This window comes from Marmota marmota, unplaced genomic scaffold, assembly GCF_001458135.2.
Source record: "Marmota marmota marmota unplaced genomic scaffold, marMar, whole genome shotgun sequence".
Lineage (NCBI taxonomy): Eukaryota > Metazoa > Chordata > Mammalia > Rodentia > Sciuridae > Marmota > Marmota marmota.
Genome location: NW_025999928.1, coordinates 2,934,863 through 2,949,056, shown reverse-complemented (window position 1 = coordinate 2,949,056; position 14,194 = coordinate 2,934,863). Strand labels below are relative to the sequence as shown.

General features: G+C 35.5%; 1 protein-coding gene across 13 annotated transcripts in view; it reads left to right on the top strand.

Annotated features, from left to right (window-relative positions):
- Positions 1 to 14,194, top strand: part of Tut7 (terminal uridylyl transferase 7) — a 59,155-nt gene that overhangs the window by 24,695 nt on the left and 20,266 nt on the right. For all 13 annotated transcript variants that reach the window (XR_007346544.1, XM_048800466.1, XM_048800467.1 and 10 more), the window contains 10 exons: positions 365 to 545; positions 1,921 to 3,026; positions 3,628 to 3,778; positions 5,207 to 5,293; positions 5,854 to 5,954; positions 8,040 to 8,097; positions 11,439 to 11,542; positions 12,474 to 12,563; positions 13,457 to 13,570; positions 13,745 to 13,822. Coding sequence is in view for 12 of the 13 variants with exons in the window: in XM_048800466.1 (XP_048656423.1) it covers positions 365 to 545; positions 1,921 to 3,026; positions 3,628 to 3,778; positions 5,207 to 5,293; positions 5,854 to 5,954; positions 8,040 to 8,097; positions 11,439 to 11,542; positions 12,474 to 12,563; positions 13,457 to 13,570; positions 13,745 to 13,822 (2,070 nt within the window). In the remaining variant the exon portion in view is untranslated. The remainder of the gene's footprint in view (positions 1 to 364; positions 546 to 1,920; positions 3,027 to 3,627; positions 3,779 to 5,206; positions 5,294 to 5,853; positions 5,955 to 8,039; positions 8,098 to 11,438; positions 11,543 to 12,473; positions 12,564 to 13,456; positions 13,571 to 13,744; positions 13,823 to 14,194) is intronic.

Below are 14,194 nucleotides of genomic sequence, written 5' to 3'. Positions count from 1 at the left end.
CCATGTATCCATATAAAGGTGCCCTCCAGCAGCAGTAACAGGTGAAGGTCCATGCTGAGAGTATTAGCAAACTGTGCAAGGTCCTATCCACCTGTTATTAAAATTTCAAAATTCAGTGCTGTCTGGTTAAATAAAATTGGTCCTGTCTGTTCCATGGTACTGACTAGATTTTAACCTACCCAAATGTCAGGGATGCAGTGAAGTTTTGCTATTTTCCCACATACAAAGTGATTTGTCTAGATGTCAAATTTCTATCTTTGCTCAGATTTTCCAGGTTTTTTAATTTGGTGCTCAAATGATCTTTAATTTTTCAGATTAAGCCAACACCCGAAGTAACCAATATATTTCTCTTTGATATTAATAGGTATCATTAATATTTGATACAAAACACCAGCCTTCAGTACCAGTTGGGCAGCTCTGGGTGGAACTGCTGCGATTCTATGCTTTAGAATTTAATTTGGCTGATTTAGTGATCAGTATCCGTGTCAAAGAATCAATATCTCGAGAATCAAAGGATTGGCCCAAAAAGCGCATTGCCATTGAAGGTATCTCAAAATGTTTATTCTTTTTTTATTTTATTATTTTTTTTAAGGTACCAGTCTAACAGCATGCTTTTATTTCAGTCTCTTTTCATCTCCTACTTGTAAGGTAGGCCTGACCTCAAAGGTGAACTAAATAATTAGCATCTTGCATGTGTTACAGTGAGTCATCTAAAAGGATCAAAAGGTTTATCCTGAGGTTTTGAAGAACTATAATGAAATATCTTAATTTTTAAGCAACTTGAATAATGGTTAGCTGAGTTCTTGCTTTCTTTGTGAATTGCTTAACAACTTAAATGCTTAATGTTTTTTTCCCAGTGATCTGAGTTTCCCTTTCCTGCTGTTCTCACTTCTGGATTTTTAAATTCAGTCCTTTCATGGGTTATTGTTAATATTGTTTAGTTTTGCAGAGATGAGAAAAATACTTTTCCTTGTGAAGACTGACATTCTTAGTTGGATAACTCTCCAGTAAAGGGAACAGATAATTATTTTTTAAAGTAGTAATCAGTAACTTACTCATTAAAAACACATTTTTAGTGAAGGCTTCTTTAACTGAAGTCACTATATGAAAGACACACTGATGTGCCCTGTAGATGTCATTAAATGGACTATCTCTTCTCAGCTTTGCAAAGTCAGGAGGTTGAAACCCCTCTAGAAATCTTAATTCTCCTCCTTTAATAATTTACAGAATTTCCTAAATGGAATTCTCTTATTTTTGCTTGATTTTTTTTTCAAGCTTTATGTTGCATAAGAGGGTTTTTTGCAATTTGCATAAATTCTGTGTGCAGTCATGGGGATCTCACATTTTTAAACCCTCCCCTGCAGTTTCTCTGGCTCAGCTCTTCTGGCCAATTGCCTAACCTGCTGGAGTTCTAGGGGAGGAGAAAAGATTGAGAGAAGTGGTGTCTCCTCCTGGTGCCTCCCTCTCGCCCCTGAAATTCAGTCCAGCCAATTCAGTGATGGGGCTTCCCAGGGCAGAAGAGTGGAGGTAAGCTCGACAAACCACAGGGCTTGGCTGAGTGGGGAGGCAGAGCACTCAGCAGCAAAGCCTATAGGGAAGACCTGACTTCCTGAGGGCACGATAAACACACGAATGACATCTTTCCTACCACCGCAGTCACGGCAGAATAGGGAAGGGGTACTGGTTCTGTACAGGATGGGTTCTCTTAGCAGAACAGATGTTTCAGAAGACATTGCTTTTTGTTCTTATACTGTATCTTCTTATTCTCTACCTGCATTTTTTCTTTTTTTAAGCATATAAGATATAAACTTCACTGTTGTTTATTTGTTATCTATTTTTATTTGCAACAGGCTAATTTTTAGAGCACAAAATAGAAATATATTAAGTGGTATATTTGTTTTTTCATTGTTATTGTTACAGATCCCTACTCTGTTAAAAGAAATGTGGCAAGGACCCTAAATAATCAACCTGTGTTTGAATATATACTTCACTGTTTAAGAACGACGTATAAATATTTTGCTCTTCCACACAAACTTGCAAAATCCAGCCTTCCAAAGCCTCTGAGCACAGTTACGTGTATTTCAGAACATTTTAAAGAAGTAATAAATCATGATCCAGATGTGCAAGCAAAAGACGATAAGCTCAACAATTCAGTTTTGGCTCAAGGCCCTGGTGCTACTACCATTTCAACTGAAAATGCTTGCAAGGCACAGCCACTTTCTCTTAAAGAGACTGCTGAAAGCTGTGGAAGCCCACCAGCTGAGGAAATTGGAAATGTACACATCAGGAAATGCACACATTTAGGAAACTCTGGCTGTATCCAGGCAGAAGTCAATTGTGATAATTATGAGGATATTAAAGTACACCATCAAGAAACAGGAAGTAAAGATGAGAAAGAGAAAATCAGAAAGAAGGGAAAGCATCCTTTGACTGCTGATGACCCCAGTATAAGCAGTAATGAGTGTGGAGAACTTACAATTGGCAGCAGCCCATGTAATTATGAGACAGATAGCATTTTGAATTTAGAAGGCCTCCAAAATCCTACAGCCAAAGTGTGTGATGGATTTGCTACTTTTGATGACAAGATTGATCTTGATGAAGAAAGTGTAGAAGGTACTGATGAGCTAGAAGACTCTTTAAACCACTTTGTCCCTTTAGTCCAGTGTCAAACATCTGAAATCATTCACTTTGATGAAGAAGAGGAGGAAGATGAAGAGGAGGAGGAAGAACCCAGGCTCACCATTAACCAAAGGGAAGATGAGGATGGCATTGCTAATGAAGATGAGCTGGACAATACCTATACTGGATCAGGTGATGAAGATGCTCTTTCTGAAGAGGATGATGAATTAGTTGAGCCGGCTAAATATGAAGACTTGAAAGAATGTGAAAAAAATGTAGATGGCGCCCTACTTATGGAACTTAATAAAATAAATCTTAAAGAAGAAAATATATGTGAGGAAAATTCACCAGTGGACCAGTCTGATTTCTTCTATGAATTTAGTAAACTTATCTTCACCAAAGGCAAGGTAATCAGGAGACTTTAAACAATTAAACACCAGGAGACTTTAAACAATTTTAATACATGTAATTTCAATTTTCATACACAAGAACATAATTCTCCCTGTTTTGGGTGTGGTTAAGAAGTTTTGCCTTTGTCCTAATACAGCCACTTGATTCACTTCCTTCCACTTTACATTCCTTCCAATCAGATTTGTAGGAATCTGCGTAGGAGGAATGTAAAGCTGATAGTAACTATCCTTTTCTCCTGATGACATCATAAGGATGCTTCTCTCTCAGATCTTTTAATGGCTTCATTTCTTTGGAAAGTGAAGAGTAGGCTTTGTACTTCAAAAATAAAAAAGATCCAGGCATGTAATCTCAGCCACTCAAGGGGCTGAGGCAGGAGGGATCGTAAGTTCAAAGCCAGCCTCAGCAACTTAGCAAGGACCTAACCAGCTTAACGAGACTATGTCTCAAAATGAAAAGTAAAAAGGGCCGGGGATGTTACTCAGTGGTTAAGTGCTCCTAGGTTCAATCTGCAAGCCAAAAAAAAAAAAAAAAATTCTAAATCCCATTATTTGGCAAATAAAGTTTTCAGTGTTATTTTGCTTTGCCATATTCCTACAGTCTCCCACAGTTGTGTGCAGCTTGTGCAAACGAGAGGGTCATCTAAAGAAGGACTGTCCTGAAGACTTCAAAAGAATCCAGCTGGAACCTTTGCCACCACTAACACCCAAGTTTTCAAATATCTTAGATCAAGTTTGTTTCCAGTGTTACAGTAAGTTATTCACATTTCTTTTCATTTGTCAGAAAAGTAAATTGACTTTTTGTTGTTGTTGTTGTAGTTGTTACTGGAAATTGAACCCAGGGGTGCTTTACCACTGAGCCATATTCCTGGTCCTTTTTATTTTTTCTATTGAGACCCTTGCTAAATTAAGGGTCACTCTTAAGTTGTTGAGGCTGGCTTTGAATTTGAGATCCTCTTGCTTCAGTGTGACATGCAGGTCCCATTTGAGACACACAATAAGTAATCATTAAAGAAAGAAGGAAGGAATATCTTTTTAAGTTGTTTGTTTTTTCTGTTTTATTTGTGCTGCAGATTGAACCCAGGGCCTTCCACGTGCTTAACTCATGCTTTATCACTGAACTACTTAATCTTAAGACTTTTTAAGTCTTAAGATTAAAATACTATATTAGCTTTTCCAACTAATAGATTACATTCCTTGAAATGTTTTCCTAGATGCATTTTTCATGACCAGAAGTATTCTCTCACAAAGGAATAACTGTACATATTGCCCCCTCCCTTGGGGAGCAGTAAATCTTCTTTAGAGATTTGCAAGGCATGATAAAAGCAGTGTTTAAAAGCAATGTTGTAGCAAAGAAACTTGTTTTTATATCTTTAATCCAACAGCTCCAAAATTTGAGCACAGAATTATTCTTAGTTAACATTAATTCATAGTGCACACAACATGGGCAACGAAACTTGTTTTTATATCTTTAATCCAACAGCTCCAAAATTTGAGCACAGAATTATTCTTAGTTAACATTAATTCATAGTGCACACAACATGACAGCCCTTTAAGGAAGAGTAGAGTTTGGGGGAGCATTGGTATAGAGAGGTTTCAAGTCCTACAATGAGAAAATTTTGCAATAGAGACATTTTACTGCTTAGAATGGAGAACTTAATGCTTCATATTGCTACATCTTGAGGTGTCCATCTATGCTGAAAAATAATTTTTTAAAAACTTTTGAGATATTATCAAAAGCCTTCTCAAATTCCTAGACTCAAGTGATCCTCCCACCTCAGCTTTCTGAGTAACAGGCACTACGGTGTGCACCATCATGCCTGGCTGCCAGGGATTTAAAAATGAAAACAAAAACTTTTTGGTGGTTTAAATCTATAAAAGAAAACTAGGTTCTCTTTAGGAAAAAATATGGACATGCTCACAAATTTTTGGATTCACTCTTTGAGGTCTCTGTAAAACCCAGGTACAGAGCCTGTCTAAATTAGTTTTCATTTTAAGAGTAGTTCTTTCTAATAGACTCTTCTGTTAAAGAAACAAAAGATTATTTTACATTACAAATGTTATCTGGGCAAAGGCACAAAAATTAGGGTGTTTTCTTTAAACCTTAGAAGTCTTACTTTCAGCTTTTTCAAAAAAAAGTCATCAGTCTTTTTCTCAATGTGTCTATTTATTTTAAACAGAGGATTTTTCTCCAACTATTTTAGAAGATCAGGCTCGTGAACATATCCGGCAAAACTTAGAAAGTTTCATAAAACAGGACTTTCCAGGTAAATGATATATATTTTTTAATCCTTAAAAAAGGTAATGTGACCTTCCTTTCAAAAGAGTACATGTATTACGAGCATACTAATTTTGAGAATAACATCTTGCAGTGATTGTGGGTTCGGAGTTTCAGTTGCTTTGTGATATACCTAGGATGGTCTTTGGTGCACCAAATCCTGGTTTACGAACAGAAAAGAAAGTACAGTGCAGAATTTATTCTAATAGATACCACAAGTGAATTTCACTTAATATTACATTTGTAATCAGAGTTCACACCTCTAAAATATGCATTTATTTAGAAAGGAGTGATACATTATTAAATGTGTTGAAATGATCTCCATTTTGTTTGAAATGTCACCTAGTAATCTTTCATGATATATACAGCTTGTATATTAAAGTAAACTTGGAAAAAATATTTTTAAAATAAATAAATAGTTAATAAAAAAATTATTATGAGATAGGATAGTTAACACCTGGGTATATTTGATTCATGAGAGGGTCATTTTGGTCAAAATATTAAATGTACTCAGGTAATTAGTTATTACTTTTCATATATCCCTAACAGGAACTAAATTGAGCTTGTTTGGCTCCTCCAAAAATGGATTTGGTTTTAAGCAGAGTGACCTTGACGTCTGTATGACAATTAACGGACATGAAACTGCTGAGGTACAGTGACCACATAAAACTTGCATTTGCTCTGGCAGTGTGATTTGAACTATCTTGACTGATGGTACAGCTTGGTATTTTCCAAATTTATCAAGGCATGCCATATGGAGTGTGCCATTTGGCACACCCTCTAGCCAAATACATTAAGCTTAGAGGTGAATATGAAGAATAGATTGCCTTGTACATTCAACTTTTAGTATGAAGTAGATTTGAAAGTGACCACTGGGAATTCTGCAAAGCCAAACCAGCTTTCCTGGTGTTCCATTAGCCTGGCTACTAGACTGACCTGGATATGCATATCCATACGTTATCTATAAGGTTTTTATTTTGTTTTTGTTTTAAATCAGGCAGGCAGTGTGGTATAAATGATGAGTGCTTCCTTTATAGTACAAAGACCTGGATTTGAGACAACTTGGTTTTTTCAGTACCTAAACATGTGGTCTTTGGTCGATAGCTATAAAATGGAAATAATAACTTCTGTCTCTTGCTTTAGGAGATCATAGGAGATCATAGTGCATATCAGCTTGGTTTTTATATGTCAGGAGATAGCAAATTTTGGCCTATGGGCTGAATTCAGCTCACAGCCTGTTTTTGTAAATAAAGTTGTATTAGAACAGAGCCACACCCATTCATTTATGTATTGTCTATTTAGTTGGTTTGTGTGTGTGTGTGTGTGTGTGGTGCTGGGAATCGAACCCAGTGGCTCAGTGCCTCAGTGCCTCACGCATGCTAAGTAAGCTCTCTACCGTTGAGCCATAACCCCCAGCCCTATGTTTTGTCTATGTCTGATTCTCTACATGACTGGGAGTTTAGTACTTATAACACATGCTTATGTGGCTCGCAAAGCAGAACAAATTTGTCAGCCCCTGATGTATACAGGAAGGCACTTATATAAAAATTATATAAATTCTGAGATGTGCTGAGTTCCTATTCGTTTTTGTTTGTTTGTTTTGTTTATTTCTGTTTTTATTATTTTTATTTTTGATTAGTGGTGCTGAGGGATTTGAACATGCTAAATAAGGGCTCTTACCTCTTACCTACACCCCATGTCCCTATTTTTTAAATTTGTAACAGTAGTCCAAAGGCTCTATATCCAGAAGAGTGCTGCTACTGTTCTCAAGTGCTTTCTTTGCCTTGAAGATATAACAGATTTGGAAAAATGGACAAAAATGATCTGCCCAGAATTTGGTGAATAAAATGAATAAGCAAGATTAGGTCTTCCGTATGGGACAACCCTATTATACAACCTCAAGATTAATTAATTAATTAATTAATTTTTTTTTAAGAGAGAGAATTTATTAATATTTATTTTTTTTTTAGTTTTCGGAGGACACAACATCTTTAGTTTATTTGTATGTGGTGCTGAGGATTGAACCCAGCACCCCGCGCATGCCAGGCGAGCGCGCTACCGCTTGAGCCACATCCCCAGCCCGAGATTAATTTTTTTTAACCTAGTATATAAACTAATTTTGAAGGCATTTCTAAAGTGAAATTCCAAATATGTTCTGGAATGTGTACAGTCATCAAAAGGGCTTACATTAATAGGGCCTGTGAATGTGTTTTTAAGTATGAATTATTAGAAATATCATTCTTATTTGCTATATTACCTTAATTTTCTGCATTATAATTTTGGCTAGTCCAGTGGGGAAATAATGTGAGCTTAATCACTATCCACAGCAAGTCATCAACTCTTAAACTATAATTAAGATTTTACCTGTAATTAATAAGATGAGGCATAGAAGCCCCTTCTTATATACTCTGGCACATAGGGTACTTCTGAGAGAGATAATTACATAGCAAAAAAATGAAAGTCCTCATCCATGGTTCAGAGACTTTTCAAGAAGCTCTCAGTCCATGGCTTCCTGACTGATTTTAACCTTTTTTGCACCTTCAAAAGCAATTAGAACATAGGATGTGTGGCAGTTTTTGCATATTTAGAATATTTCCTATGGATACTGACTGATTCTCAACTAAAAGTGAAAAACATATAATGAGTTTCATTATATCTGAAGACAGTGGATACTATAAACAGTATAGTAACCTGTCTTCCAATTTTGATTAATTTTTGTGTCATCTTTGTTGCAGGGGTTGGACTGTGTAAGAACTATTGAAGAATTGGCAAGAGTCCTTAGAAAACATTCAGGTACCTCTAAATATTTGTTTCTAAAAATACTGTAACTTTTTTAGTGTTTCGTGTACTTAGAATTTATTTTTATTATTTTTTTTATTTTTTAGTTGTAGGGGGACACAATATCTTTATTTCATTTTTATGTGGTGCTGAGGTGTGAACCTAGTGCCTCACGTGTGCTAGACAAGCACTCTATCACTGAGCCATAACCTCAGCCCCATGTACTTATAATATATTAATGCCTATAAAGCAATATAGTGACTCATTTTATAAAATACTTACAGTACTAGTGTCCTTAAAAAATATCATGATTAAGTATGAAAGACTGAGGAGTTGGTGACAATTTGTGTGCATATTGTTCCCTAGCTGAATTTTGTGTCTGTGTGTATGTGTGTGTGTGTGTGTGTTTCCCCCAAGACAAAGTATATACCAGACAGGAAATTTTGGAAATCATTTTACTTATTGATATCATATAAATCAAAGTATAGAAATTATTAAAACCTCATAAGTGTAGTGAAGAGCATCTTGGCCTAGGCAGTTGCATTCACAGCTGTTCTGTTCATCAAGCTATTATAACCTTGAGCCAGGGTTCACTTTGCTTGGTCTGTTTTATCAATAAATTAAGAAAAGTGAGAAATCATTTACAACTGTAAAATATATGGATTTTTAAATTGTTTGCAGAGCTAAAATGCCATTAACATATTCTTTTGCTAGTGGGGCATCTATCAATGCTGTGTAAACCTGAGAGTCCAAGAGTGATACCAAGAATTAAGCAAAATTGTAAGGAATTGTTTGAAAGAAGTTGAGGACTAAACCTTAATTTCAGTGGGTAGAAAATAAAAGACTGAACATGGGAGCTTTGGGGTTGATAAAATAGAACCAGTTTGATTTACTATGAATAAATGCTAGGACAAGGTTCTATGTATTATAGTGTCCAATGGTGTCTAATTCCTGAATGGGAAGGAGTTGGAGAAAATGGTTTATCTAATTTAGAGGTGATAAAGAAAAGTATTTGGTAGATATTCTGAAATCAGACTCTTCTGAGGGGTGTTTTGTTTTTGTGTTAAAGGGAATTGAATTAAAGGGCAGTCTACCACTGAGCTATATTCTCAGCCCTTTTCATTTTTTATTTATTTTTTTTTAATTTTTTTATTAGTTGCTCAAAACATTACAATGATCTTGACATATTATACATTTGATTCAAATGAGGTACATAATCTCATTTTCTATTTTGAGAAATGTTCTCACTAAGTTGCTACAGCTGGTTTACAACTTGCCATCCTCCTTCCTTGGCCTCCCAAGTACCTGGGCCTGGCTCTTTGGTTTTTTTTTTTTGTTTCTGTTTTTAAAATTTTTTGTTTTGTGATGCTGGGGATTGAACTCAGGGCCTTCTGCATCTAAAGCAGGTACTCTTTTTTTTTTCTTTTTGTGGTACTGGGGATTTATCCCAATTGATCCCACAGCCTTGTTAGCAGCCCCTCCCCCACCACCCGGCTTTAAATCCTGGTTTCCCATTTTCAGGCTGTGTGATCCCAATACCTCACTCAGCCTCATTATAAACACCCAGTTCCTCGTCTGTACAGCACCGTATATTCTGAGTATTCAGTAAATCCAAGCTTCCTTACTTCTCTTCCCCGTTAATATAAGTTAGTTTCCTCTGTTTCCCACACAGATCTATCTTTCTTTCTTTTAATATTTTTAGTTGTAGATGGACACAATACCTTTATTTTGTTTATTTAATTTTATGTGGTGCTGGGGATCGAACCCAGGGCCTCACACATGCTAGGCAAGCTCTACCACTGAACTACAACCTCAGCCCCTTACACAGACTTTTCATCCTGAAATTACTTTTACCATTTACATGCTTTTTACCTGAGTTCTTTTTTTTTTTAATATTTTTTTTTTTTTAGTTGTAGTTGGACACAATTGCTTTATTTTTATTTATTTATTTTATGTGGTGCTGAGAATCAAACCCAGGGCGTCACATGTGCTAGGCAAGTGCTCTGCCGCTAAGCCGCAATCCCCAGCATCACAAAACCCCAGCCCCTTTACCTAAGTTCTGTAATGTGATAACTGTATATCTGCCCTTTAAACATCACCACTTAGCACTCTCAGGAAATTCATACTCCTACATATCAGAATAGACTCATTTTTCTGTTTACTTCCTTCCTTCTATTGGTTCCACCACTGCTACCTGCCCTTCCTTCTGAATCCTCTTTCTAGATTTTCAACATTGGTATCTTTAGAATCACCAAAATGGGTGAAGTGATTATTAGTCTGACGTAGTCTATTCAGGAGAGGTTTGGAATCATTTGTGCCTCGTTTGAATCCTAGGTTCACCATTTACCAATTGTATGTTCCTAAGTGGATTTCTGTGGGTCTCTGTTTCCTCATCCGTAAGATGATGGTGCTCAATCTAAGTAAAGTTTATGAAAGACTCTTTGCATGCCCCTGGTAACACATTTTGTACTCAGAAAATAGTAATTCTTACTGTTAACAGCCCTTCTCCTCCTTAACATTTCTCCTCCCCATCCTGTCATAGAGACTCAAGCATGACTTGTTTTCTCTCTGTATTTCCATTGTACCTTGATAGTTCAGGCCCAGATGTTTTTAAGTGGCTGTCTTGCATTCCATTGTCTCCAGTGCATCCATTGCTGAGGCATTGTTTAAGATTGTCAGTGATTTTTCCTCACACCAGTTTGTTGACTTCTCTTCATCTCTAAATATCATTCTTAGCATGGTATATAGGGCTCTGGGTTCTTCCCAATTTCTTCCTCATCTCTCTTTATTCATGTTCCTTTACCTCAATTCATTCTACTGCCTGCATAATTCCTTGTAAGATCTCTCGAGCCATTCTGTTTCAGACGTCTACCCTTTCTGAGTATAGTTTTTCTTGCCTGGTAAATCCCCTCAACCTACACACTATCGTTTGCACATTCTTTTCCTTCAAAGGCTAGATCAGGTAATTTCCTTCTCTTACTGAAATTGATTGCTTCCTATTACCTTCATAACTTCTAGCTCCATGACGAGTAGCTTGTTTCAAAGGATTCAGGTGATTGCCCATAGGGTTTCTTCCAAATTAGATACAGTCATGAAGAGAATAGACAAAACACGTACTGCAGATACTGTAGTTGTTTCCTCTGTTTTGGTGTTTATCAAACTAATAATCTCACATACATGCATGCATACACGCGCGCACACACACACACAAAAGGTCCATTAAGTTCTAGTTCAATACAGTGAAACAAGCCTAAGTTATGTTACATCATTTATGTTTATGTTGAAATATTAGCTTACAAACCATTTTTTATTCCCAGCTACTGTATTTAATCATACTATGTTATTTCCCAATCTAGGTCTGAGAAACATCTTACCTATTACAACAGCAAAGGTGCCAATTGTGAAGTTCTTCCATTCAAGAAGTGGTCTGGAAGTAGATATCAGTTTGTATAACACATTGGTAAGATTTTTTCAGGGCTTTTTCTTTAAAAAGATTAAAGAGAATAACTGCCCCCTTTTAAAAACCTCAAGTTAAATGAGCCATTTATTTCATGTTACTTATTCTTTGGAGAGATTTTTATGAGTACTTGCTGTGTGCTTGATGATGTTCTGAGGATAGGGATAGAGAATTTAGTTAATATGAATATTTACTTGAGCTAGAGAAGTAGGTCAATGATAGAGCACTTGCCAGTATGCATGAGACCCTGGCTTCCATCCCCAGTGCCACAAAAATTTTTAAAAACAAAGTATGCTATTCAACAGTTGGGGGACAAAATAAAAATAAAAAAATTATATATGTATATATATGTATATATATATATATATATATGTATATATATATATATATATACACACACACACACATATATATACACACATATATATACACACACACACACACACATATTACTATTCTCTTCACTTAAAATGAGATCAGAGTGGCAAGCTTTTTTGTTTGGCTTGAATTTTGTGGTAATTTTGTGGTGGTGGTGTTTTTGGAGAGAACTATGTAACCATGGTGTCAGTCTTGCTTCAGGATTTTACAAAATTTTTCTGGTCCCTGAGATAATTTAATTGAAATAATGCCATGGAGCAAAGAGAAACTTTATATTTACTTAAAGGAAACTAATTGTTTATTTTAATAGCTCCTTATTTTCTAGAACTTCAAAGTAAGGACATATTAACATAATGGAAGTCATGAGAACATGTTACTACAATTCTTTGTTTTTATCTAGTAAATTAACAAAGTGTGTCTTTGAAAAGAAAAGGTAATCTCAATCTAAATATGTTCTTCCTAAAATTAATTGCAAGTGACCATTTCCAGAATATTTCAGCTTAAAATATTTTTTCATCTAATTGATAGCCTTATAGTGTAATTTCCCTTTTAACAGGCCCTTCATAACACAAGGCTTTTATCTGCTTACTCAACCATTGATCCCAGAGTGAAATATCTGTGCTATACCATGAAAGTATTTACAAAGGTGAGTAAGCTTCTTGTTGTGATTTGTCAGGAAATTGCATTGCATCTTCAAATCTTGTTGAAAACAAAATCTGTATTTTTTAATGAAAAATAACCATGTCAGATGCTTCCTGTAACTTTGGGAAGCCCTATACAGGCAACTAAATTTTTGTTGTCTTAAATTTTACATAATAATCTGATCTTGCTTCTGGTTAATAGTTCACTGCTTCATTGGGTTCAGTTTGGTTTGAATTGGGTTGGTTCATTTCATTGGGATATTTTAGATTTTGACAGTGTGATTTTTAGAAAAGGTAGAGGGTGGGATCTCACAAAAATCAAAGGGAGGGCTGGGGATGTGGCTCAAGTGGTAGCGCGCTCGCCTGGCATGCGTGCGGCCCGGGTTCGATCCTCAGCACCACATACAAACAAAGATGTTGTGTCTGCCAATAACTAAAAAAAAATAAATAAATATTTAAAAAAAAAAAAAAATCAAAGGGAAATCCATAGAGGAAAAGGACCGAGGGGTGAGAGCGAGGGAGGGGAAAGTGCTGGGGAGTGATATTGGGCAAATTATGTTATAGGTGAACATGTATATTGTTATAAATATATATATATATATATATATATATTCCCCTCATTATATACAACTGTGATGTGCCAATTTAAAAAAAAGGTGGGGAAAAATGTGATTTTTATATTAGTTTTATATAGAGAATATAATTGTTTTATATATATATATTTTTCCCATCATTATATACAACTGTGATGCGCCAATTAAAAAAAAAGGTGGGGAAAAACGTGATTTTTATATTAGTTCCCCAAATGAATATCTTATTTTTAGTGATTATAGGATGGCTGCAAATTTAGTAGAAAACATAGTGATCTTCCTTTGTCTTGCATTTTCCTCCACTTTAGATGTGTGATATTGGTGATGCATCTAGAGGCAGCTTATCATCATATGCATACACTCTTATGGTGCTATATTTCCTCCAGCAGAGGAATCCGCCAGTCATTCCTGTTCTTCAAGAGGTATTCGTTAAAGAACTTGTATTTCTCTTCTATAAAGCTGGGTGATCTCTCAGCCCTCTTCCTTCTCTAAAAGTCTGTGGCTCTGTAGTTAAATTTTAAACTATTTTCCTAGAAGTTTTTGTATCAATGCACTAAGTTTATAATCCATACTAATAGTTTAAAAATTAATTTCAGATATACAAAGGTGAAAAGAAACCTGAAATATTTGTTGATGGCTGGAATATTTATTTTTTTGATCAAATAGATGAACTGGTACGTATTTTAAGAGTAAAGATTTTCCTACATCCTTACTAAAAGTTAGCTATATTGTGCTATAATGTAGGTGGTCAACAACAATATTATTGCTTGTAACATTTATTTATATGATAATAATGAAAAATAACATTACAGATGTGTTCTTTGAAGAGAAAATATTTATTAAGCCAGGTGAGTTTCTAGGCACTATTCTGGTATTTCTGTAATGCCTGATAATTTCAAATGGTTAGGTAACTTTATTACATGGGAACATATATTTCCTCTGTGATTCTGTACCAATAATTTGGTAAGATTTTATTGAGATATAGAGACACCTAATAATTCAGGTATCACCAAGGATCTTAGAATTTGTTTCTGAATTTTCCTGCT